The sequence below is a fragment of the Nanorana parkeri genome, unplaced genomic scaffold (genome assembly GCF_000935625.1).
Source record: "Nanorana parkeri isolate BGI_ZX_2015 unplaced genomic scaffold, ASM93562v1 scaffold5, whole genome shotgun sequence".
Classification (NCBI taxonomy): domain Eukaryota; kingdom Metazoa; phylum Chordata; class Amphibia; order Anura; family Dicroglossidae; genus Nanorana; species Nanorana parkeri.
In genome coordinates, this window is record NW_017306273.1 from 785,831 (window position 1) to 810,139 (window position 24,309).

Here is a 24,309-nt window from a genome sequence, read left to right on the forward strand (position 1 = left end):
TCGGCATCCTATACATTGTGTGGGTATGATGACTCATTTGACCTAAGACCGCTGGAGCGGAGGGGGAGAATGGCTGTAAGGACCGATCTAGCAACCAAGCGGGAGCGAGGTTCAGGTGAGTATGTTTGTTATCTTAACTCCCTAGACAAAATGAGTAGTTAAACTTTGCAGTGCGGGGGTAGGCCCACTGCAAGGGTTAATCTTTCTGCCCGGAATTCTTCTTTAATGATGCATCAATGATTATAGATATGCATCGAAAAACACTTCAAGTTTCTCCTACCAGAAAACTTTACCTGTTATTAATTTATGTTTCTTTCTCAGTATAGTTCCGCTTTAATGAACACAACTGAACTAAAGGGAATTGGTTCTATTTGCTGAATTTCCTGCTAGAAATGATCAGGTTGAAAGGCAGCTGTGTGACCTGAGAATCCCGCTTCCCGTCTCGCAACTCGCCAGCATCTCAGCTACTGCCGTGCTCCATTTTCAACCCCCATCCTGTGACTCACTCAACCATATCCCTGCGACAAGGCCAAGTCAAGCAAGCCCTCCAGTCTGTAATCTCTTCTCCAACCCACGAATGCAATGCGGCTCGCTCTGCTCGGCTCAATTATGCAATTAATTTGCCCATTTTTCCGGATGAAATGCAAAATGAAAGCTCTTAACTTACACGGGTTAAATGCCGCCTTTTCCTTGTCACCGACATGATTATACGCACAGTGATTTTAAGGGTTCTCCTACTAATGGAATCGTCCTTGACGGCAATCCAGACAGGTGAATGTCACCTAAATAATGTGTGCTTGAATACGGCGCCATTTAAAGTGGGATTCCAGACAAGACTTTTAATTAGATGACAACGCAGCTTGGGATTTCAGTGCTGTAGAAGTTGTGTTTGTCAACTCAGTACAGGAACATTGGAGCTTACTGGATTTCTGGCAACATCAACAGGACAAAACAGAGAAATGTGCAATGAAGTGTACTGAATATGTCTTTGCCCAGACATACACTTTAAGTGCTAATGGTCGCCCTGTAAGCAAGAGCAGGTACCCAGGTTCTCAAGGTGGTTCTTACTAGTGCACTAAATAATGCAAAAGCAGGCAGGAGGCGGAGCAGTGGCACAGTCTGAAGACTCTGAAATGCATTTTCCCACTTATAATATGCTGTTATATAGCTTGAAGGGAAAGAAGGGGTAGACCCCAAGTACAAGTATTCCTTTACAAATGTTTTTACAGATAGAGTAATTCATTTGTATGTGTTTTCCTGCCTATAGTCCTTATTTGTAATGAGTTGGGGCTTGATGTGAACCCAGTTCGCCTGAGCCTGCTCGAAACTGTGACCAACACACCACCCTCCCAGCTCAATCCATTGCGGTAGGTGCTTTCCCAACCCCGCAGCTACACGTCACAAAGGAGCAGGGAATGCCCCCACTGCAAATGCTGTCACTGATTGGGCCAGGTGGGGGGTGGATGTTGAGGACAGTTTTGAGCAAGGTTCGGAGAACTCAGTTGAACTGGGTTTGTACCAAGCCCAAACTCATCACTCGTCTTTATCGAATTGTACCTCTGTTTATGTCTCTGTGCTTCTCTAAGGCTGGGTTCACACCTAGGCGTTTTTCCGCGCTTTAGTACTCGCGGAAAAACGCTCAAACAGGGAAATGCCATTATTTTCAATGTGCATGGTTCCCATCTGGGCGGTTTTCCGCGAGTACGAACGTGCGGGAAACCGCCCTACGCCCAAAGAAGTACATGTACTTCTTTGGGGCGTTTTGGTCGGGCGGTTCCATTGGGATACAGCCAAGTATCCCTCGGAAACGCGCGTTTTTCGCGCGGTTTTTTTAACCGCGAATCGCGGTAAAAAAAACGCGCGAAAAACGTGCATATTCAATCCGCCTAGGTGTGAACCCAGCCTAAGTAATCCAGGGAGATAATGGCGGTGGGAGGGGTTGGTTGGTTGGGTGCTTTGCATAGGGGGTTATTCACCGAATAACCGACTCGAAGTGAAGTGAGCCGAATGCTGTTCGGCTATTCGCTTCCGCCTCGTACGGCTGAATCAGCCGTACATCGCCGAAGAAGGAGGTCGACTCAGCCGATCCAACATCTGGATCGGCTGAGCCGAAGCTCCGGCAACTTTCTTGCTGCCGTTCGCCCCTATTCTCATAGCGGCATTCGGCTTGGCTATTCTGCTCGTTACCTCCGGGGTACCGAGCAGAATAGAAAGAAATGTAAATAAATGAAAAAAAAAAAAAGTTTAAAAATTCATTTTTAAAAGTGTAAAAAAATACGAAAATGTTTAGAAAAAAGTTAATAGTAAAAATATTTTAAAGAAAAAAAAAAAAACTATGCACACCGACCCGACCGCACGCGACGAACTCCCGCTGCATAATGTTAAATCTGACAGATGCCGGCAAAATATAAACAATTGAGTGGCACTAGCAGTGACATCACTGCTAGCTCCGCCCCAACTGTTTTCTATTGGCCGGCACCTGCCAGAGCCTTCTAGCAGATCCTGGGCAATAAATAACTGGCCGCAGCCGGACGTGACGTCACGGCCAGCTCCGCCCAGTTGTTATTGTTTAATGACAGATCAGCGTCTCCAGGTCATTTGGGGTGTCATCACAACTGGGTGTAGCGAGCCCTGAGATCACGGCTGGCTCTGCCCAGCTGTCATTTGCGTGGAGATCAGTCGGCTTCGGCCGCCAGTTCTCCATGCTTCGCCTGTCACTGCGGCTCAGCCGAGCTGAAGGCATACGGGTTCAGCTTGGCTGCTGTACAGGCTATGGTGAATAGCCCGTGCAGCAGCTCTTGGGTTCGACGGTACAGAAAGGCTTCGGTGGCCAAAACCCTGAAAGTTTCCTGAAACCATCCCAAAACCCTGCCTAAGTACTCTTCTCAAGAGTCCTCTGCCCTGATGCAAGTAGTGGACTGGCTCCTGAAAGGATTTCAAGGATGTGTACCTGTGTGCTACAATAAAAAATTGCAGCAAAGCTTACAATATGCAACCGGACTTTGTGAGTACCATCACTGCTGATGCAGGAGCAAGGTGGGCTCAGCCTGCATGAACCCGCAATTCTCCCTGGTGCTGCTGTGAAGGAGCGGTGATATAAGGCTATGGAGTGAAATTATGCAAATACAAAGATTCCTTGATGGGTAGATGTCAGTCTGGAGGAATGGGTGTTCCTAGGCAGGCTTTGTGCGCATGCAGACCCCCCTAGGTAACACCCACATCTGATGCTGAGCCTCTATGATTGAAAGAACTGAAATCCAATGAATGAAGGGGGCACGTCAGGGACAGTCAGACTGGGTAAAAAAGAGTTAGATGATGCTGGATGTCCTCCAGCCAGGAAATGAGGCGGGCTCTATCTGACTTGCTGCAGCTTGTAATGCGCAGTATGAGAAGCTTGCAGTGTGCAGCAAAATCAGAGTAAGCAAATCCAGTCCAGGAGAGGAGCCGGTACAACTCAACAAGCCTGAAAGGAAGACCGGAGATCAGCTTTCCTGTTTTTTTCCCCCTATTGCTTTCCTTTAAGGAGACACCATTACCCTGACACCGGTTACATAATTGTCCTCCGTTTTATCCCCAGAGACTCCTTAGCGTCTGAAGTATTTACTGTGTTAGGAGCAATGCATCTGCCAATTTACAGATCTTTCCTAGCAGCTGCTACACGAGGATTTATTTCAAAGCCATTCTCCAATCTTCTCTACCCAGAGAATTTTCCAAACATTCTCTAATCTCCATTTACGGTAAAGCCGCCATGGAGATTGGCACCGCTGTGAATCACGTCCAAAAGGTTGAGAGCCCAATGTGTCAATGCTAAGAAATATGGCTCCCCAGTTTCCTGTTTTTCCTTGCTCTACACCATATTTTCTGAGAATTCTTCATATTCTCAATGATATATAATGAGAGCTCCTTCTCTCCGATGTGCCCTTCCTTCCACGGTGCCCTTTTCTGGTCTTAATGGATATTACGGCTCCAAGGAGCACAAATGAACATCAGCTGCTGAAATCCCCTTTGAGAACAACAGAAAATATACAAATCGCCCAGCCTTCAGTGCAATTAGTCATGAAGACTCCTAATCCTGGTATCAATTTATAAAAACAGAGGTCTCGGCTGCACACATTTGCAAATATATATGGAGCTGCAGGTTTTAAGAAGCGTCATGTGGTCCTACCTATAGGATATATATGATTTATACTAGTACTGACAGTGGGACATAGAAAATAATAAATAAAACAAAATTCCATACATACACACACACACACACACACACACACACACCTACCATGTTTCCCCGAAAATAAGACACCGTCTTATATTTTTTTTTGGCTCAAAAAAAACACACTAGGTCTTACTTTTTTTTTTTTTTTAATGTACAACAATCCAAAGTTATTGCAAATCCAAATTAAATAATCCAAAATGGCAAAGTTAAGAATAGGGTGATGAGGGCTATCAGGGGTGCCGTACCTTTCCAAGAGCAATTTGGTAACCAATCGCTGGCCAAAATGAGCGAAACTTACTTTCACTATCGATTCCTCACAGGTGGAGTGCATTTGGTATCACTCCGCCAGTGACAGGAGCCGGCACTATAGAGGAAGCATCGGCTTATGCGGCTCTGCTCCCTCCGCTGACGCCTCGCTTCCTCTAGTGCGGACTTTGTTGGCACCGCTGATTCCCTCCCACCTCGCCCGCGGCTCTTCAAGTTCCCCCTTATGCCACCACCAGCCCTGGGAATGGTCACAACTAGGTATCTATACATAGATATCTATATATAGATATCTATATATGATAGAGGAGACAACCTGATCTTTCTCTGCTGCAGTTTCTTTTTCACTTACAGGTCCCCTTCCCAACCTATGATTGGACAGTGAAAGAAAAAGCAGCAGGTGGATGAGCTCATCTCTCTGACTCTCTGCTCTCTTCTCCTTTTAGCATACTCCTTCTACTGCAATACAACTGAATGTCTCCTTGTTTTCCTTTTTCATCCCTCTCTCTCAGCTCTGCTGTAGAGGGAAAAGACTGAGACCATCTCAAATTCAGTTACTGATTACATTAAAGAAAATACATTTAATGATGTATTAATTATTACAAAACTGTATGAATGTGTCTTTTATATCTGCCCGGAGTCCTATGTGGTCCTGTCTCTGGGGTACTGACAATGGGACATATAAATCAATTTCCTTCTTATGATACAATTACAATTGTGTGTTATTAGACATATTGTTATGTATAATATGTAACATGTTTCAGTTACATGTTGATTCCAGACAGAAGTGCCAAGACAACAATACAGTACTCCCTTATACAGTATATGGAGATTAGCAGAAGCCATAATGAGGTATAAGATATATGACACAACAGGGACTCCATTTGTCATCATTATCGGTACTCTTGAAAAGGACAGGGATGGCTCTGGCCCTTAGTTACCTTCTCTGCAATCAGATGTAATAAAGCTGCAAAAGCCACTCACAAGCAGCATTTTATTTTAATACTGGTCTGTGATTTTAATTTAGTACTGGTCTGTGATTTTAATTTTGTACTGTCCCGTGACTTATTTAGTACTGGCCAGTGATTTAAATGTATTACTGGCCTGTGATTTTAATTTAATAATCTGTGAAAATTCACATAAAATCTTCAATAAAAGTTAGGCAGTACTGCTACCTAGCAGCTGTGGGGAGCAGGTGGTCTGAACAGCTATGATCCATTATATGTCCAAAATACAGTTTAGTAAAATAATAAAGTAGAACCCTCAGCTTCACACAATTACCTGGATTGGCGGAACTTCGGTGACTTTGTCCACGTTGGTCAGAGACAGTGGCACATACCACAAAGTTGCTCGGTTGGTTAGTCGCTTTGCTCCTGCAAGAGAAATCAATAACAATAAATGAATTAAGCGATCACAGGGATATCGATGACACAATAAACCATCTGTGTTCCTGATGGTAATCTACTCTGTATGTTTCCAATAGCATCAAGTTAAATTCTCTCTCCTATTCTCTCACCCTCCCGAGCAGCGTAACCAAAGTGTGGGACACGTACCAGGTAAGAGAACGCAGCAAAGGAAATCGCTGCATCCAAATGTTTGTTTGTTTAAATAAAGCAATTAGATGTTTCCTCACTTTGTGTGCTCATTGGCTCTTGGAAGCAAGAGGGAATTCCTTCAATGAGGAAGGGGGGGGGGGGGTTCATAAAATAAAATTATTTTTTTTTAAATTACTTTTTTTTTTTTTTATTTGATCATTATTTGTGTACTACCACATTTATTTATAATGAGGCTTACGAGGGGCTTTTGCGTGTCTCAAGAACAGGTCCAGGGTAGTTGAAAGGGGCCGTGCCTTTAAAAACCACACAAATGTCATCTTCCATATTGGAATTTTATTTATAAATAATTCACAGAGCCATTCACCCTGCTAATCTCTGTGAGCATTCGTCCAGTGTGAATAGAAGCAAAAATTAATGTTCTTAGTAAAAAATTTTCAGGCCAAATGTAACATTCAGAAATGTCCGCATTATAACTACTAGATGGAGCTGAGGAGCTTAGGGAATAAGTGTTTTCCATGTTCTTCAGTGCCGTCTAGTGACCATAATGCATTAGGCCTTTGAAGCAAAAGGGAATTTCTTTAATGAGGAAGGGGGGGGGGGGGGTTCATAGACTACAATATATTTTTTTTAAACTGCTATTTTTGTTGCATGAAGAAGAAAAGAACCTCTAAAATTTCTGCCCAGTGTTCTTCTTTAAGCTGTCCAAACTCAATACATTTGTTTCGATCAGCTGTGGACTGAAGCAGATGTAAGAATCTCCTGTCTGGCTATTGTATTCCGACAGCGGCTGCCCAGGAACATTTCCATTTCCCCAATGGGAGACAATCCATATATCAGAACCAACAATTACATAAGAAATCCATCTACTAACACCAAGTATATTCCTTTATACTTTCTACAAACATAATTATCCCAATGATGTCACACAAGAAAATAAAATGTGGAATATGGCTTATTTTTATTTTAGTTACAAAAAGTCCTAAAGGAACTCCAGGTTCTTCATAGCGTTCAATCAGCCGCTCCTCCCCGCCCCATACTGTACTGTGAAAGCAGTTCCAAGCGGTGCGGGCCATTCTTAGATCCAGCTCCGCTCAAAGAACCGCTACGTCTTCTCTGTCCTACACTTGAAAAAGTGGCAGCCGGTTCCCTCCAGGGTTTCACAGAGACTCGAGTACCTGGGCACTGTACCCTTAAGGTTACACGGCATCTTCATTAAATCTCAGCTGCATGATACAATTTTAATTAAAATTCAATTATCAATTTAGATGAAGCAGCAAAGGTCCCATGATAGTGCCACAAAGAGAGCTCATTAACTCCTCTATTAATCTGTGAATTTAATCATATCGTAGCGCCTTGCCAGTGCTGCCATGTTACTGGCGGAGTGAAAGGAACACCAGCCGAAGGGGCAAAAAAACAATCTACAAAACATGCAAATAACAATTTTCTAGGGGTTATTGAATAAACCAATGTTAAAAAAAATGACGATGACAAAAAAAAAAGCTGTAAACCCCAGTGATTTCCCCAAGGTCGAATTGGTGAAGATTGACTTCTGATTACTGAATTTTGACTTACAGGATGAATGCTATATTCTTATTCTGGCCATACACACAGCAATCTGAAATACAATTTGTAGCCAGCTTTTGGATCTCAAAAACAATAAAACACATCACGGCACCCCGACCTTCTGCCAGCAGTATTTAACTTAAAGAGATGATTCATTTTAACAAAAATCTTCCCATAAGATTATTTGTACATTTATCTTTTTTTCCATTTATTTGTTAAAGTTTCCCTTGTGTAGAGATCCAAAAACTCCAAGACTGCTGATGGGTGCCACCATCTTGAATGTGACGTCAGCAGCCTCAAGTGACACTCTATAACCTTGGTTTCCAACTGGTGGGTCGTGACCCAAAAGTGGGTCACGACTACATGTTCAGTGGATTTCCGCATGTCTTCCACTTTTATTGGTGAGAGGTTCCTCAGCCTCCCTCTAGCACAGCGCTGTCAGTTCTCACGCCAAGCAGCCATTTAAAATATGCTACATGGTGTCGAGTATCAGCTTGAGGTGGGGTGGGGGTATGGCCGAGAGGGAGCTCCATCCATACATGCATTGCTTACAGCTCCCTCGAGTGCCCTGTAGAGGTGCCTGGACTAGAGTGACATCACATTCTGGCTCCCGGCACCTCTACAGGGCGCTCAAGGGAGCAGTACAAGCAATGCACATATGCATGGAGGCAGAGCACAGCAGCCCACACTGGACCCCAGGCTGAGGATCCACACCAGTTCTCGTAAGGTAAGGAGACTGGGTGGTTCTTAAAAATAGGAAAAAAAATGTTTTTGGAGTGTGTGTGTGTGTGAGAGAATGTCTGTGGTTGTGTATATATGTCAGTGTTTTTGAGGGCCCGTTCACACTAGTACCATGCGTTAATAGCACAGTCCTGTGCGATTAACGCACTGTACCATGCAATGAGGGATATCTCTAAATCAAACCCTATGGATATGGAATTTGTAGATTAGAACTTTAAGTTGGATAAAGGACTGTTGACATCATGTAACAACCTTGTTCTGAAAAAAAGGATATGCTCCTCGAAACAAGATTTCGAAGGCTTTTAATTGTTTTTTTTAATACATAAATCTAAAGCCTATAAGATGTATTCATGGCTGTAACTCCAGATTATGGGGCCCCGTAGCACCATGATCTCTCTCTCTGAGCTGTTGCAAGATCCCAAAAACTCATCTTGTGTATCTGAAGTCATCTCTGCACTGTAGACTTTACAGAGGATTAGAGTTGTCATCGACTGCAACCACTCTAACCCTTAGGCCTCTTTTACATGGGTGGTCCGATCGGGTCCACCTGTCAGTTTTTCCAGGCAAACCCAATCGGATGCCCGTTGCTAGTCTATGGACAGCTGTGTGTACATGGATGGGTGTTCGTTAAAACCTGTTACCCCCGACTCTGGCCAGGTCCAGAAAAACAAACGGAACAGTGTTCTGTTTCCATGGACCTGATCATGCCAGATTGGGGGTAATTTGATGTAAATTGTTACATGTCCGTTTATATCCGATTCCCCATAGACTGACATGGAGTCCTGGTTATTTCAGGAAGAAACTGGACGGACACGAATGTCACAACGGTAACATTGGATCCATACCGCTCAAATCAGGAGGGGATCCATGCACAGATCCCCTCCTGATCAGCCCCTGTGAAAGGGGCCTTAATCACAGTACTGTATTATCTTCACATGTTCCGTTTGCCTCAACAACCTAATGGGGCCCCCTTCCACCCACAGATCCCCATAGCAGCTGCCTGTTCTGATTACAGTGAAGGATGTTGTAAGAGAGAGACAGAGCACCGTTTTCTAAGATGGTATCCACAAATGTGTAACGGAACTGTATATATTGACCAAAGAAATGAACCATTTGTTTTGGCAAGAATGACAGCTATACACGCAATGATTACGATTGTTCTGGATAACGATCATTTTGATAAAAGCATGGCACATTTCCGAAAGCGATTGAAATACCCAGGGAGAGAATCAATAAACAACGGTTTTCACTGTAACTGAACAATTCAGCCCTGGAAGAAAGTCCAAGTCAATTCAACCAAATCAATACTCTTTTTGTTATGCTGGATTATTGAGCAAAAGACTACAAAAAATGACCCAGTCACAGCGAGCTGAAATTTGATTGGCTCTCCCGAGTTCTAGCATTTTGCATATGGCTCTTCTTTCCAGTGCCGTATGTAATACATATGACTGCATTAAAACCGCTACAGTAACTTTATGAAACAATCCAATTATTCATCCCCTACAAATTACATGTCAGCAGTCTGAAACAGCTATTCATATAAATATGCGACTCATTAGAAATTATGCAATGACAAAAAAAAAACAATCCATTAGGATTCCCCCAGAACAGTGTATACCATGACCGCCAAGTATAAAAATGAACGTTCCTGTGACACATGCGACGAAGCAGCGCAGGAACGGGGGATGCCGGAGGCAAAGAGATTTTCATGTTTTCCGACATGATAAAAAGCCGCTGTCAGGATTTCCATGTATTAAATTAAAGCGTTAAAATGGCTACCCACAGGCGCCATTATGCGCCATTATTAATAGAAATAATGAGACCACACAGCGGCACGATGCTGACCCACGGCCTGCGACACAGAAAATGAGAGACTGACCTCTGACTAGCGCTAGTTTAGAGTCCCAGATGTGTGCGTGTACCATATGTATAGTATACAGCATATACAATAGGGACGGGACAGCCAACATTATTATATGAATGACACCAATGTTTTCCAAATGTTAGTTACATCCATCCATCTATCTATCCATCTATCTATATTGTTCTGTTTTGTTTTTTTTTGCTTTCTCAATCGATATCCCTCTCTTTATCCATCTATCTATTTAGAGATATAGAGATATAGATAGATAGAGACAAATAGAAAGAAGATTTAGATAAAGATCTATCTATAGCCCTCCCTTTATATATACATTCATCTATCTATCCATCCATCTCTTTATCTAGCTATTTAGATAGAAAGACTGAGATGGATAGACAGAGAGACAGATAGAAAAAGAGAGCGTTTGATAGATAGATAGATAAAAATAGAAAGTCTATCTATCTATCAAGATGGATAGACAGATCATCTTTCTAGGTTTATCTATCTCTATCTAAAGCTCTCTTTTTCTATCTGTCTCTGTCTATCTACCCATATCTATCAATCACGTAACACCTAGATAGGAAGATAAAGAGACAGACAGACAGAAAGGATATCTTTCGATGTTCATCTATATACACATCAACCCATTCATCTCAATCTCTCTATTTATCTATCTGTCTTTATCCATTTACCTTTCTGTGTCTGTCTCTCCATCTATCGATCTATCTACTATTAATCTATCATTTTTACATTAACGACACCAATGCTTTCAAAATGTGTATAAACAGACATGTGGCTCCATTCTATTTTCTATGTCAAAAGGGAAATATTTTTGTAAAAAAATGTATTTTTAATATCTCCAGGATGAAACGTTTCCATAGCGATCACATCCTCCATTTGTCTTGGGTAAGACATCCATCCTGACCTCCTCTATGACAGAGATCTGCGTTAGTCTCCAATTGACAGAAATATCTCGCTGACTTTATTCCCTGTGCTGGACCTGCGATAGATTTCACGCACCCGGCGCACCGTTCGCTCTTCCCCCTGTCAGTATGACATCTTACCTTCATATTTGTCCTAATATAAAATCGGCACAACTAGCCTGACATTTTCTTTTCTATTTTTTTTATGTGGTTGTGTCAGCGGTTCAATTAACGCGATATTCATAATGTTAACAATATTGGTTCCAGCCTTGAGTAGATGGCACACAGTGAAATAAGTGGACAAGCTGCCACTGCTGCTACCCAGGAAACAAAATAACAAAGGTCAATCCATGAACATGAATCGGAGATACTGTAGATGTAATTCACAGCATATTCAGCAATATTTCAGGAAACTCGCCCGCTTTGTGTTTGCAGACAGTATTGGGCAGGACTGGGAACAACCTGTAGTAGCTTACATTCCTATTAACTAAGGGGATTTGGGGTTTCTTTATTAAAGAGTTATTAACCCTCCGGTGTTTTTGCATATATCTATGGCTAGCAAGCAGTAGATATATGCAAAAAGTGTAAAAAAAAAAAAACGCTTTTAACTTACCTGTGTCTTCCCCGCGCGCCCCCGTCCGAAAATGTGAAAATTCTCAGGCGGACGTAAAGCATCTTGGGGCGGGCGCATGCGCAGTACACATTTGCGCCCGGGAGACGAGGAGAGACACAAGGTAAGTATATGGATGGCGTGCACCCGCATGCAGACACCGTGGGACAGGAAGTGCCAGCAAGGACAGAGGAGTCAGCGCTGGATCTGAGACCCGCAGGAGAGAAGGCTGAAAAGGACAGGAAAGGACAGGAAAGAAGAAGATCGGATTAAGAGACATCATTTAAGGTAAGTGCTTTAATTAACATTGGGGGGAGGGCAAAATATCTTTGACTTTAATGTCACTTGAACATTGTTATGCACACTGAGGAGTTGGAACACAGAAAAGGCTTCCAGCCTATTGCATGTAAGGCTTTTGACAGGCCAGAAACTGTCAGACCTCAGACAGCTCGGACTCTCAGATCCAAAGTCTGCTTTCTTTGTCTGAGGAAAAAGGTAAAGCAGACCTTTATCCCCTTTCATTAAAAATCTAATCAGCATGCAGTTCAGTTTATTTTAAATTCATCAGTTATATATTCTTTTACTTACAGATACTCTTTATAATTTCCTGGCTTAGTAAGGCATTGGTGATGCAGCCCTGGCCTGCTTGGGTGAGACACTGGTGATGTAGCCCTTGGTTGGCTGGTGATATAGCCCTTGCCTGGTTAAGTGAGACACGGGTGATGTAGCCCTTGCCTGGTTGAGTGAGGCATTGATCATGTAGCCCTGGCCTAGTTGAGTGAGGCACTTGTGATGTAGCCCTTAGTTGAGTGAGGCACTGGTGTAGTAGACTTGACTTGGTTGAGTGAGGCACTGGTGATTTAGCCCTTGCCTGGTTGAGTGAGGCACTGGTGTGGTAGTCTTGACCTGGTTGAGTGAGGTACTGGTGATGTAGCCCTGGCCTGGTTGAGTGAGGCACTGGTGATGTAGCCCTGGCCCGGCTGAGTGAGGAACTGGTGATGTAGTGCTTGCCTGGTTGAGTGAGGCACTGGTGATGTAGCCATGGCCTCACAGATGAATCCTCGGAAGGCTACATCACCAGTGCCTTCCTGCAAAATTTCATCTGTAAATCCCCCCCCCAGATCATGTGCATTGTCACATGTTCCAGGAAGCAGACCCAGAGTTCCAGGAAGTAATGGGAAATTGATTCATCTTCATTAGTGAAAATGGCCACCGTGAGAAGATTGGGGAGGAAAAGAAAAAATATAGTATGCAAAGAATAAAAAGTCTGCAATTATCTACAAGTATCTGTTTGTAAATTGCCATTACTAAAGAGTTTTTTGAACGTAAGCCAAACCACAACCGGTTCTCTTTAAGCAGCTGTAATTTGTATAAAATGGCCTAAAAACAAGTAGAAAAAGTAGAACTCCGATGCATTATGGGGACTTAGCGAGGCAATAAAACATATTTCCCTATTACTATTTCATCACTGCCAGAACTCTTACATTTAAATGTAATTATCCGTTGTGTGTAGAGTACAAGCAAATAATATGGAAAATATTTCCGCAGCGCTTTGACTAAAAGTGAATCTGACAACATGCTTTTGGGAATAGGAATTACCATTGGACCTTAATAAAACCATCCTGACAGGCCGGTCGTCATAGCAACTGTGAGCCAATGTCTGTCTCCTTCGGCCTAAGTGAACAAAGGCATGTTCTATTAGGAGGCTTCGTTTTATTACATTCGCCACTCGTTTAGCACAACGGCGGATAAATGATAAGCTGCCACCCCTGGCCAAAATATTTTTTTTCTGCACATGAACAGATAAAGCAGAACTCCAACCAAAACAAAAAGCCTATCAGAAATACAAAAACAAAGCTAGATTTAACTGCAATATTCACCTTATATCCAAAGATTTCCCCCGCAGTACTTATTTCTGTTGCTAGATGTCTTCAGTCTGATGGCCAGCATCATTTAACCCACTTCCTCTAAGCCCAGGTCGCCCTGGGCACACTCCCCCCAGCCTGTGACTGGACAGTGAGGCGAGAAGCAGCACAGTGATAAGCTCATCCCTCTGCTATCTCCTATCAGCATGCTTCGTTTAGTCCGTGAAGCGATTGGGCCCTTGTGCTGCTTCTTACTCTCACACTCCAGCCCTGCTCTACAGGAGCCAGCTATGGCAAAGGCCAAGTAAGGCAGAAACACATCAGCGGTTGTGCTTTGTACAGATGCATGTGGAATAAAGTTTGAATTCCTTTGGAAGATCATCGTGTGCTGGTTCCACGGTTTTTGAGCCGATCAACCCAGAAGAGAGTCATCCGTGCGCTGTGTGTGGATTGTGGGGACGCATGATAGGGGCGAGCAGTGCGCCATGTGTTTTCAGTCTGCTGTATAGGAGATGCAAGAAGCCGATAGCAGGTCAAATTCAGCGACTTATAGTGCAGACATCCCAACTCTCCCGGACGCTCCGGGAGTCTCCCGCTATTGGATAGCGGCTCCCGGCCGCCCGGGAGAGAAACACTTCCTCCCGGAAAGGTTTATCTGCTCGATCGAGCAGATAAACCTTTCCCTGCGATCGTTTTTTTTTTTCTTTTCTGACATCGGGAGCCGCGGCCCGACCGTCAGTCAGAAAAGAAACCAAAAAGGCATATGAATCCATAGCTAGATTGCTATTGGCTATTGCACTTTACTTTCGAGTGAAACGTGAGTTGGGCTTCAATCCAGCAATGGCGGCTCATATCCATCTAACCTGGCACATTCCCTTAAAAGAAAGAAATGGCAGCAAAGAAATCCCTACAACCAATCAGAATTCATTCTTCATTAGACTGAATAAACTGCTACAAACCAACCGCTTAGACCGCCAAGGGTAATTGCACATGACACGTCCTTGTACTGCGTTATTAAATAAAGGCCGCAGACGATATTATGTTGCTCGTGCAGGGGGAAGAGACGTAGCTGCAATTTAATAGAGATTTCCAGTTCCCTTTTCCTTCTGCCAAGAGGCGTCACAACACACGGAACAGCGAAATAAAGATGATGTATTGTGACAGAGGCAAGACAGCAAGGCAATAAACAAACCCGACAAAAACAAATGTTTTAAGTAAAACACGCCACGTTTCGTACAAAATACGCTAAGTAGAATTAAAATGATGTGTTTACTATTTTCTTCTTCTTTCAGTGATAAGAAAAAAAAAAAACAACATCAATGGCGTGCCGGTAACAAAAAGCTTTGTATTAAAGGAGAACTATGGGGTTAGGGCTTTTCCCCATAGTTCTTCTAAGGGTAACGGGAAGACACAAAGTAGCATCCTCTCGTCACCCTAAGCTCAGTATACCGCAAGCTACAGCGTGAGCTGTCACTCACGCAGCTGGATCCGCCCAGCTGCGTGAGTGACAGCTGGCTCTGCCTATCTAGAGGGAGAGCCAGCTGTACCCGCCCCTTCCCCCATCCGTTCCACCAGTCAGCGCTGGCGGATCGGAGCGGGGAGGGGGGAATCCAGCCCCTCCCCTGTCACGGCAGAGAGCCGTGACAGGATCGAGAAGTGAGCGAGCGACGGTATGTGTTCGCTCACCTCCCGATCTACTGAGCCGAACTGTGACAGTCTCATTGTCACAGGTCGGCTAGAACTATGAGGTGAGTGAAAAGCACTCACCTCATAGTTCTCCTTTAAGCTTACTGGTTATTGTATGATCAATAAGGTGCATATGGGGTCCTCGGAATACACTGCCAACAAAACTGGTGACAAGCCACACCCACACATATACGTGGCATTTTCAGCCATGGTGTGACGTGCATCCAATTTACAATCATCTCCCAGTTACCCAATTATTAATTCCCTCTTTACACTTCTGCATCATGTTGCGGTATGTTACAACATGCACCTTAACGTGCATTTTTTTACTTTTTCATACATGTCTTCTCAAAGCCAGGGACATTTCCTCTCCTGTTCACCCCTGTTGAAGTACCCCTTGACCCATTTAGAAAAAAACTTTTTTCACGCCTTTAATAAGGTGAAGTCGCAGGTCCTCTTCACCCTCTTTTTCCTCCGGCAATGGGTAGATGCAAAATGGAAAAAAAGAAAAAATTAACACTACATAATAGTGCAATAGAACCTTAATATAGCCTTCCACCTAATGACCAATAGCAAAACACCCCCAGACACCAGGCACTGCAAGAACACGTGCTGCCACTTTGGTCTTGGGCGCAGTCACCACCTGCTTGCCGTCTTCCTCCATGTCGGTCGCAGCATGCAGCCTCTCCCTGCTCTGTCTGATAAGCTTTCATGCAGCGGCAGGCAGAAGTTATGTGGCCAGCCTCAGAATTAGGCTTGAAACTCAAGGCCCCGCCCTCCACTAGCCACAGGTTTCCCGCCAGGGGGTGACCACTCTACTACCCGGAGGTTAAAACGGACAGGGCCAAAGCACGGGGGACCTCAGAAGTCGACTCCTAAGGACACAAAATAGGGGCCAAGAAACCTGAAATACAGGTGGAACCTCTGCAATACAAAGGCAAGGCTAGAGAGGTAGCAAAAGGACCTCAGCAGAGCCACACAGAGGAGGACCGCTGACCCCAAGGCCATCCGGTCCGAAGAAAGAAACAAACATTGTGCAGACCTGAATGGTAAGAAACACAGTCAAAAATTGAGGGAGGAGGGTGAGAGGGGTTTTTAACCCCTTCATGACTGAGGCCCTTTTTTCATTTTTTGCACACATGTTATATTCCACATTTTAGGCCTGAAAATGACATAAAACCCCCCAACATTATATATTTTCTGAATGCCAAGACCCTATAGAATAAAATGGTGGTAGTTGAAAATTTTTATGTTGCGCAATATTAGCGCAACTCCTTATTAAACCCCAAAATTTAGTGACAAATTTAATTAAATGCCCCAAAACACAACAAATTACCAAGATTGTGTTTCCTGTAGTTGGAAGGACCAATCATCTCTCAGGTTGCTGTCTTGGTAGATGATTGTGGTGCTATGTACTACCGTAACATTCTCCAGAGAGTTCAGGGTGGAGGTGGAGCCATGACACCCTAGGCTAATAGTAAGTGGGTTGAATGAGGCCGGGTGTCATCTAGCCAGGAAGAGGAGCAGCTCTGGATCGGTGGAGGGGTAGGGAACCTGCAGGAGCAGCTCTGGACAGGATGTAAATATAGAAGCTTTATATATAGAAATATTGGATTTCTTTTGAACCCAGACGCAAATGAGCACTTAACCCTTGCAGTGTGGAAGTAGCCCCACTGCAGGGGTTAATAGTAACTTTAAAAAGTTCTGCTTTAGAACTGAAACACAAACACGTTACTGCTGCTGCCAAAATCACGATGCCACTTTGTGAGTTTCATAACTGCAAGATCAGATCCTCAATAGAACTCCTCTGACAGCGGTTCCCTCTAGTGGCCATGAAATAAATTCTTCTCATGGAGATACACAATTCTAAAATCTGATACAAAACGTGTCACAAATGTTACATAAATGTTAGAGAAATGCTAAATCCATACAAGTCCCGAACGCTGGCAAGAGCGCAAAGGCAAATAAGTTGAACAGAAAAAGGAGGAGAAATTCAGACGGTATCGATTGCACATCTCACGCCTCAGACACGCACTATTGAAATCAGTCAACCCAGAGGTTCGTTGCCAGGGAAACTGCACCTTCAAATAGTCAAACAGCTGCTTCCAGGAAGACAAATTTAGCACGACTAAAATACAGAGGGAACACAAAGCTGGCAGAGCGCGCCACTCGCTGCGGGAAAAAAAATCACGATGTTTGTAGAAGAGGAGCCACTGGAGCCACCAAATATCACAGATATATATATATATATTGCTGTGACACCAATGCGGAGACAAACCTGCCGAAAGATTTGTAAAAAAAAAGGCAAAACTTTCTGTGGTCTACCCGCCTCTACATGGGTCTGCCAGTCAAGAGAACCTGTCAATGCTGGGCTTAAAACCAATGCATCTTATAGTAAATCGTTTAGTAAATTTACAGGTCTGCGTGAATTAAAACAATGGTCATACCTTTTTTGTCCGTAATTCTCTTTTGTGTCACAGGAGGACATTTACTAATGTCCTCCTGTGACCCAAAACTCAGTATACAGCGTGCTATTGCCTGCTATATGCTGACAGTCAGGATCCGCCCCGCTGCCTGATTGACAGCTGGCTCTGCCTCTCTAGAGCCAGAGCCTGCTGTGCCCGCCCCCTCCCTTGTCTGTCCCTCCAGTAAGCACTGGAGGAACAGAGAGGGAAGAGGGAATCCCTGCAGTGAGTGATGACAGAAAGTCACCGCTCTCTGCAAGGGAGAAGCTCATGAACTGAGCGATCAGCAGTATGTGACCTCTCAGTTCTCAAGCTATAGAGCCGACATGTGTGAACTGCAGTGTCACACGTCGACTCTGACTATGGGGATGAGCGTATTTTACTCATCCCATATTTCTCCTTTAATCACTCGAATGTCACAATATGCAGCAATATTATCCAAAAACAAAAAGCTCCGATAATCATCCAATTGACTTTGTCTACGCTAAGATGATGTCGTCAGTCTGCTGCAGGCTGATGAAAGCATTTCCTCAGTCGCCTCTGATCAGATTGCAACACTGTAAATTTTACACCGACATTTATGAACACGGCCATTAACTGCAGAGGTAGGGGGATTAACATGCGTGTGTCCTATCTGAGCGGGCATCTCAGTCCTGGAAGTAGATGGTGACCCTGGATGATGCCTGAACAAAGATGGCTCTGTCCTTCTGTAGAGACAAGCAGATGGAGCATTGCCAGGGAGGGGAAAATAGTATGGTCTTAGTGAGACACAACAGATACCTAGGAATTGTATACTGACACATATCTTAGCAAGCATGCACTTATCCTAAAAAAAATAAATCTGTTGCTAGGTTGCCTTCAGCCAATAATTTGAATATTCCTCAATTAATGGATTCTATAGGCTTCTCAAAGATTGTTTTAATCAGTGGCCATCTATCTGCCACCTTCTGCACCTAACAAGGGATCACTGGCTGTTCATCACACTAGGTTGCCTTTAGTAGGGTGCAGGAGGTCGAGACCAGAGTGGTGACATCTTAGCTTTCTCTCATTAGTTTGCACAGAGCTTGAAGCCATTTTAAAAAGGCATCCCCAGCAACATTATGCACTAGAACGGGAGTGGGCAAACTCTAGTGCTCCAGCTGTGGTGCAACTACAAATCCCCTTAGGCACTGCAACACTCCCAGAGGCAGATCCATGATGGCATTTGTAGATTCGCCACAGCTGGAGGGCCAGAGTTTGCCTACCCCTGCACTAGAGGCGTGGATAGATACTTGTAAAGAGTTCTCTATGTCTAAACACTGGAAAGTATCTCATCACCCTTTTGGAACAAATTGTGCACGGATTTTAGCCATACACTTGAAGCGAGTCATGGACCAGGCTGTATTGCTTCAGGAAGGTCCAGGGCATAGCTGTTCTGTCTGGGCTACCTGAATCACGAGATAATAAAACCTTGGTCACGCCGCTCAGAGCTCGGGTATAACTTGTGAAAACTGGTATCACACTGGCTAAGAGAGACCATTCAATGCCTTAAGACTGTAAGTGCGTCACCCGGTGCTATTAATTGACACTCCCCAGATACTCCAGTGAAAAAGAAAAGCGATGAGTCAGCTCCACAGCTATCTTATCTCATCCAGCACCATGTAAGGATTATGATCCTGGCTATTCATTATTCATGGCGGCAATGACAATCAAGATGTGCCCATCGCTAGCTCAAACTGTGCTGAGATCATCAAAACTTACCCGGTGTCAAGGTTACTTGCACAGTAAACAGACTGAATAATGAAGCCATGGATTGACTGAGACACGGTCCACACTGTATTACCTGCTGGTTCAAACCAACGCGTTTCTGGCCATCTGCGGGCTCCTTGCAGCTTCCTGGCAGCCATCGGCTGATTTAAAGGGGGACTACTGTCTCTTTACCGTTCTGTTTTTAAAGATGTAAATATATAAATGTGACCCGCTTTATGCAAAATTATTCTCTTCCCATTCGGGACAAAGTATCAGGTGCAGGGAAAAGCCAGAATTCCCTGGTGCCTGTACCTGCCTTCCACATCACCTTGCCATGCACCAAAGCCCCACGAGATATCCTATATCAGGGGTAGCCAAACTCTGGCCCTCCAGCTGTGGAACTACAAATCCCATTAAGGCATTGCAAGATTCTCACAGCCACAGACATGACTCCCAGACAGAGATGCATCATGGGATTTGCAGTTTCCCAACAGCTGGAGGGCCGGAGTTTGGCTGCCCTGCTCTATATTGTAGGGGTGGGCAACTCTGACCCCCTAGCTGTGCTTTAACTACAAATCCCATCATGAAGCTGCCTTTGGGAGTCATTTCTGTGGCTCTCAGAGTCTTGCAATGCCTCGTGGAACTTGTAGTTCCACAACAGCTTGAGGGCCAGTTGCCCACCCCTGCTGTATTCCCTAGTAGGGAGGAACGTGTGACTTTCTCTCCTGGCGGCCACATAGCTTCACTAAAAATTAAGTTGTCCTTTAAGCAGTAATTTAAAAGGGAAATTTTATCTTTTGCAAAATAAATTAATAATAATGTTGATGATAAAAATAATAATAATATTAATTCATGCAAACTTCTTCATAAAAGAAAAAATGTGCATTTATTTTTATTTTTTTGCATTGGAGCCAGTAAAGTATTGCCACCACAATCTGTGCAATGCTCTGGCTACAATATATTGCACCCCTGACAGTTCCACAGCTTCCGGCAACCAGGGATGTCAATGGTTGCCAGGAGCTGGGTGGGACAGAGTGTCCCTGGCTGCTAATAGTCAGGTGGGGAGATGCGTATGGGAGATGGTTGGAGAGAGAGAAAAAAAAAGTCGGCGGCAAAAGTTCGCTGATCCTCGGAGCAGTGCCCCTTCAAGTGGTGCCCAGGGCATGTGCCATACTCTGGATATGCCACTGCTGGCTCCTGCAGACTCCTTCTGTCCATTCAAGTGTCGATGGACTACAAGTGTGCTGACAGAACTACAAGTCCCTCTGACGTAATTTATCCATTCACAGGTCCTGTTAAATGACATGTGAATGGAAGACGCAGCAGTGTGGGCGGAGCCATGCACAGCCGCGCCTAACTCAAAGAGGTAAACAAGCCTATGATTCAGGTAAATGGGCGGGAGGGGGGTTGCAATGTGAGGATGTTTCATGATACACCCTAAATATGAGATGCAACATGAAACATGAGCAGATGGAATGCCTTGCGCACCTGACACTTTGCACTGAATAGGCAAAACAAGCAGCGGCCCGTGTACTGGGCCGCTGGACACAACCCATTTTGGTGTCCTGCTATAGGTCATCGTGGACATCTTTCCGGCCGCAGTCTAAGCATAACAGCCCATGTTACATTCAGCAAAACAAGCCTAAAAATTAATGATCCTTTTCCACGAAAAGCAAAACAAAACAATTGAGCCTATTTCGATGCTCCTAATTGATGTTTCTTTATTTCCTCCTCCAGGTACAAAACAACAGACCGTGATATGCCGCACGCTCTTCAAGATTAAACCTAGTCCGCCCACGTCAACCTAGGCGGTAAAGAAAACAAAATCCAAAGAGGCTAATTTAAGCGCGGCTTTAAATAACACAAGCCTCGTCTCCAAAGAAACTTCAAGAACTCAAGCCGAGGGCTGCATGCAGGCCTGGGTGAACTTCATCTGAACGGAGACCCGGCAAAGGGAAATTTTAGCTCCTTTGAAGGAGGTCAGACGAGGGACTTACAACAAAAGAACATTGTGAATATCAAGCTGGGAAATCAAACTTGTTTGGATGTTGAGCAATCATCATCACACATCCAGATAGAGAGCATGAGCGAAGGTGGTGGTGGTGGGGGGAAAAGGGTTGCCATGGTTACCGAGGCCTAGCCAGCAAATTATTTGAAGAGTTCTAAAGTTAGGTTATTGACAATAAACGGCCACAAAACGAGACGCAGTCTGCTCTCCCGCCACGATTACTAATGGACGGACTTCACTAAATATCATTTGCATCTCAATTGGCCACAAAATATAATCCAATTATCGGTGTAGAAAATGTACAGTTCTATCTGGAATAAAGCATGCTTCCATGGCAGCATTCACATGAGGGCTGAAGACGTCCAACTGCGGCATGTTTTCTTGAATCAAAAAAAGAAAATCTGTCTTCATTAAGGGCCCGTTCCCACCAATTAATATGCACTGGTGCGATATGGAGCCATTCATTCTGAATGGCTCCCCAATGCACCTGCCAACAGACAAGTGTTGCAGGTAAATAATGATGCATGACATTTATTTTGTGCACAGTCCTGCAAAGCATCCTTTCCAAAGCTCATAGGCTGCAGCATGGTAACATGTGTTGCAGTGCCCTCTCAAAAAATAGTGCATGCATTGTTTTCATGGTGCACTGGGGCGCGATGCAATGACCTGCATTGCGTAGACGCATTTAACTTATGTTGCCACTGTGCATAGTTGTCGCTATGTGCTCTCCATTATATACTGCTTAGCTACACACACAACAGCCATTCTCATTCAAAAAAAATCGGCTCATGGTGTGTAAATGGAATCACTACGCCAAGCAGGAAAAAACTCAGTGATAGCATTGCAGGTTATCATCCTGATCCTCATCACACTATCGAGCGGAGCACAACATAACTCAAACAGGTTCACTTTGATGGCAGCCCCACTGCCTGCGCATACTTACCTTTCCCTTATTCCCCAAATGCTTAGCTCAGCCACCAAGAACTTAAAGAGAATGTCATGTGTTAGCTTAAGGTTGTGACCTGGAACTTACACATGGCTGGGGACTCCCCCAGCACAAGTGGTGTATGAGTGGCCAATAGCCAAGAACCAGCACTGTTACATGGGATAAAGTAGAGTCTCTTAACTTTCCCTGTGCCGGAGCCAACTATGAATCTGTTGGGTGATGTATTTACCTCTATCTAGCCTTCCCCTGTGCTAGAACTATCTATGAATCTGCTGGATGATGTACTCCCCTCTTTCTAGCCTTCCCCTGTGCCGGAGCTATATATGAATCTGCTGGGTGATGTACTCATTTCTCTCTAGACTTTACCTATCTCAGAACTATATATGAATCTGCTGGGTGATGTACTCATTTCTCTCTAGACTTTACCTATCTCAGAACTATATATGAATCTGCTGGGTGATGTACTCATTTCTCTCTAGACTTTACCTATCTCAGAACTATATATGAATCTGCTGGGTGATGTACTCATTTCTCTCTAGACTTTACCTATCTCAGAACTATATATGAATCTGCTGGGTGATGTACTCATTTCTCTCTAGACTTTACCTATCTCAGAACTATATATGAATCTGCTGGGTGATGTAATCACCTCTCTCTAGCCTTCCCCTGTGCCGGGCCATCTATGAATCTAATGGATGATATATTCACCTCTGTGTAGTCTTTCCCTGTGCTGGAGCTATCTATGAATCTGCTGGGTGGTGTAGTCACGTCTCTCTATTCCATACACTGATGTCAGCACAGACATTGGCAGAAATGGTAAAAAAAAAAAAAAAAAAAAAAAAAAAAAAAAAAACAAAAAAAAGCGTAAACCAAAATAAATGAACAAAAGAGGAGAGGTAATCCAGAGGAAAGTGGGGCAAGAGCTAAAAGGGAAAATGAAAGGAAGTGTGTCAGGCGAGATAAAAATATGACGCTGACTAAAAGAGACGCATAATCCCACGCAGGCAGACGCTGCTCGAGAGCAAGGCCGGCATGAACGAAATGATGAGGGATTCACAAAATACCTCGGTAAGACAAGTACACAGCCACCGAGCACAGCCGTCATGCAACACACACCATTTATCATCCTAAGGGCTTCTTCTACCTATTATGTTCTCCTCCAGCATGAATGCTCTCAGGATCATGAGGTGTGACAATGCTTCCAAGCTAGGGAGCAAAAGGCCCGTTGGAAAAAGGTGGGTTGCCATAAACAGAAAGCATTTTTAAAAACTGTGTGATACAGTTCAATTGTTCGGGAATTAAAAAAAAAAAATCCCCTCAGGTGTTAAATGAAATGCTCATTAAGTCTAGAGATAAAGGAGGTATTATACCTTATTCCTCTAACACTCCAGCAAGCTTCCTCCCCACCATGTGACCAGTCCGCCGAAACCTCTTCTCTATTATGCTCCGGCCGGCGGTCGCATGCTGATGTAATCAAGTACTGATGTAATCAATGCAGGACCAATAACCCCCAACCCAAAGCATCGGAAAGAAGGAGCACGCCGGAGCCTACCAGAGCGAGGAATAAGGTAAGTATTGCAACTTATTCCTCTAGTCTTAGCTTCAAACAGCATTGAACCCTTGTGGTGCGGGGGGATAGGTGGGGGCTTGGGAGGGTGGTGTCCACTGCAAGGGTAGTTTTCTTTCCAAGAGTTGAGTTTTCCAGGACCACTGTAGAAAAAAAATATTGTTTGCTGCTAACTGTATGGTTTAACAGGTCATAATCCACTCACCTGGCTGGTGCAATGTCGGGACTGAATCACTAGAGGTTCTATTAGGCACCTTCTTTCCAAGTGCAAAAACTTCTGGTCCCAAAAATCAGCCTAAGAACTTGATCCAAT

The 24,309-nt window shown here is 44.1% G+C and overlaps 1 protein-coding gene across 1 annotated transcript in view; it reads right to left on the reverse strand.

Moving 5' to 3' along the window:
• ACOT7 (acyl-CoA thioesterase 7) overlaps positions 1 to 24,309 on the reverse strand; it is a 130,478-nt gene that overhangs the window by 79,958 nt on the left and 26,211 nt on the right. Inside the window, exon 5 of the mRNA XM_018576546.1 lies at positions 5,759 to 5,850. Within this exon, the coding sequence (XP_018432048.1) occupies positions 5,759 to 5,850 (92 nt within the window). The remainder of the gene's footprint in view (positions 1 to 5,758; positions 5,851 to 24,309) is intronic.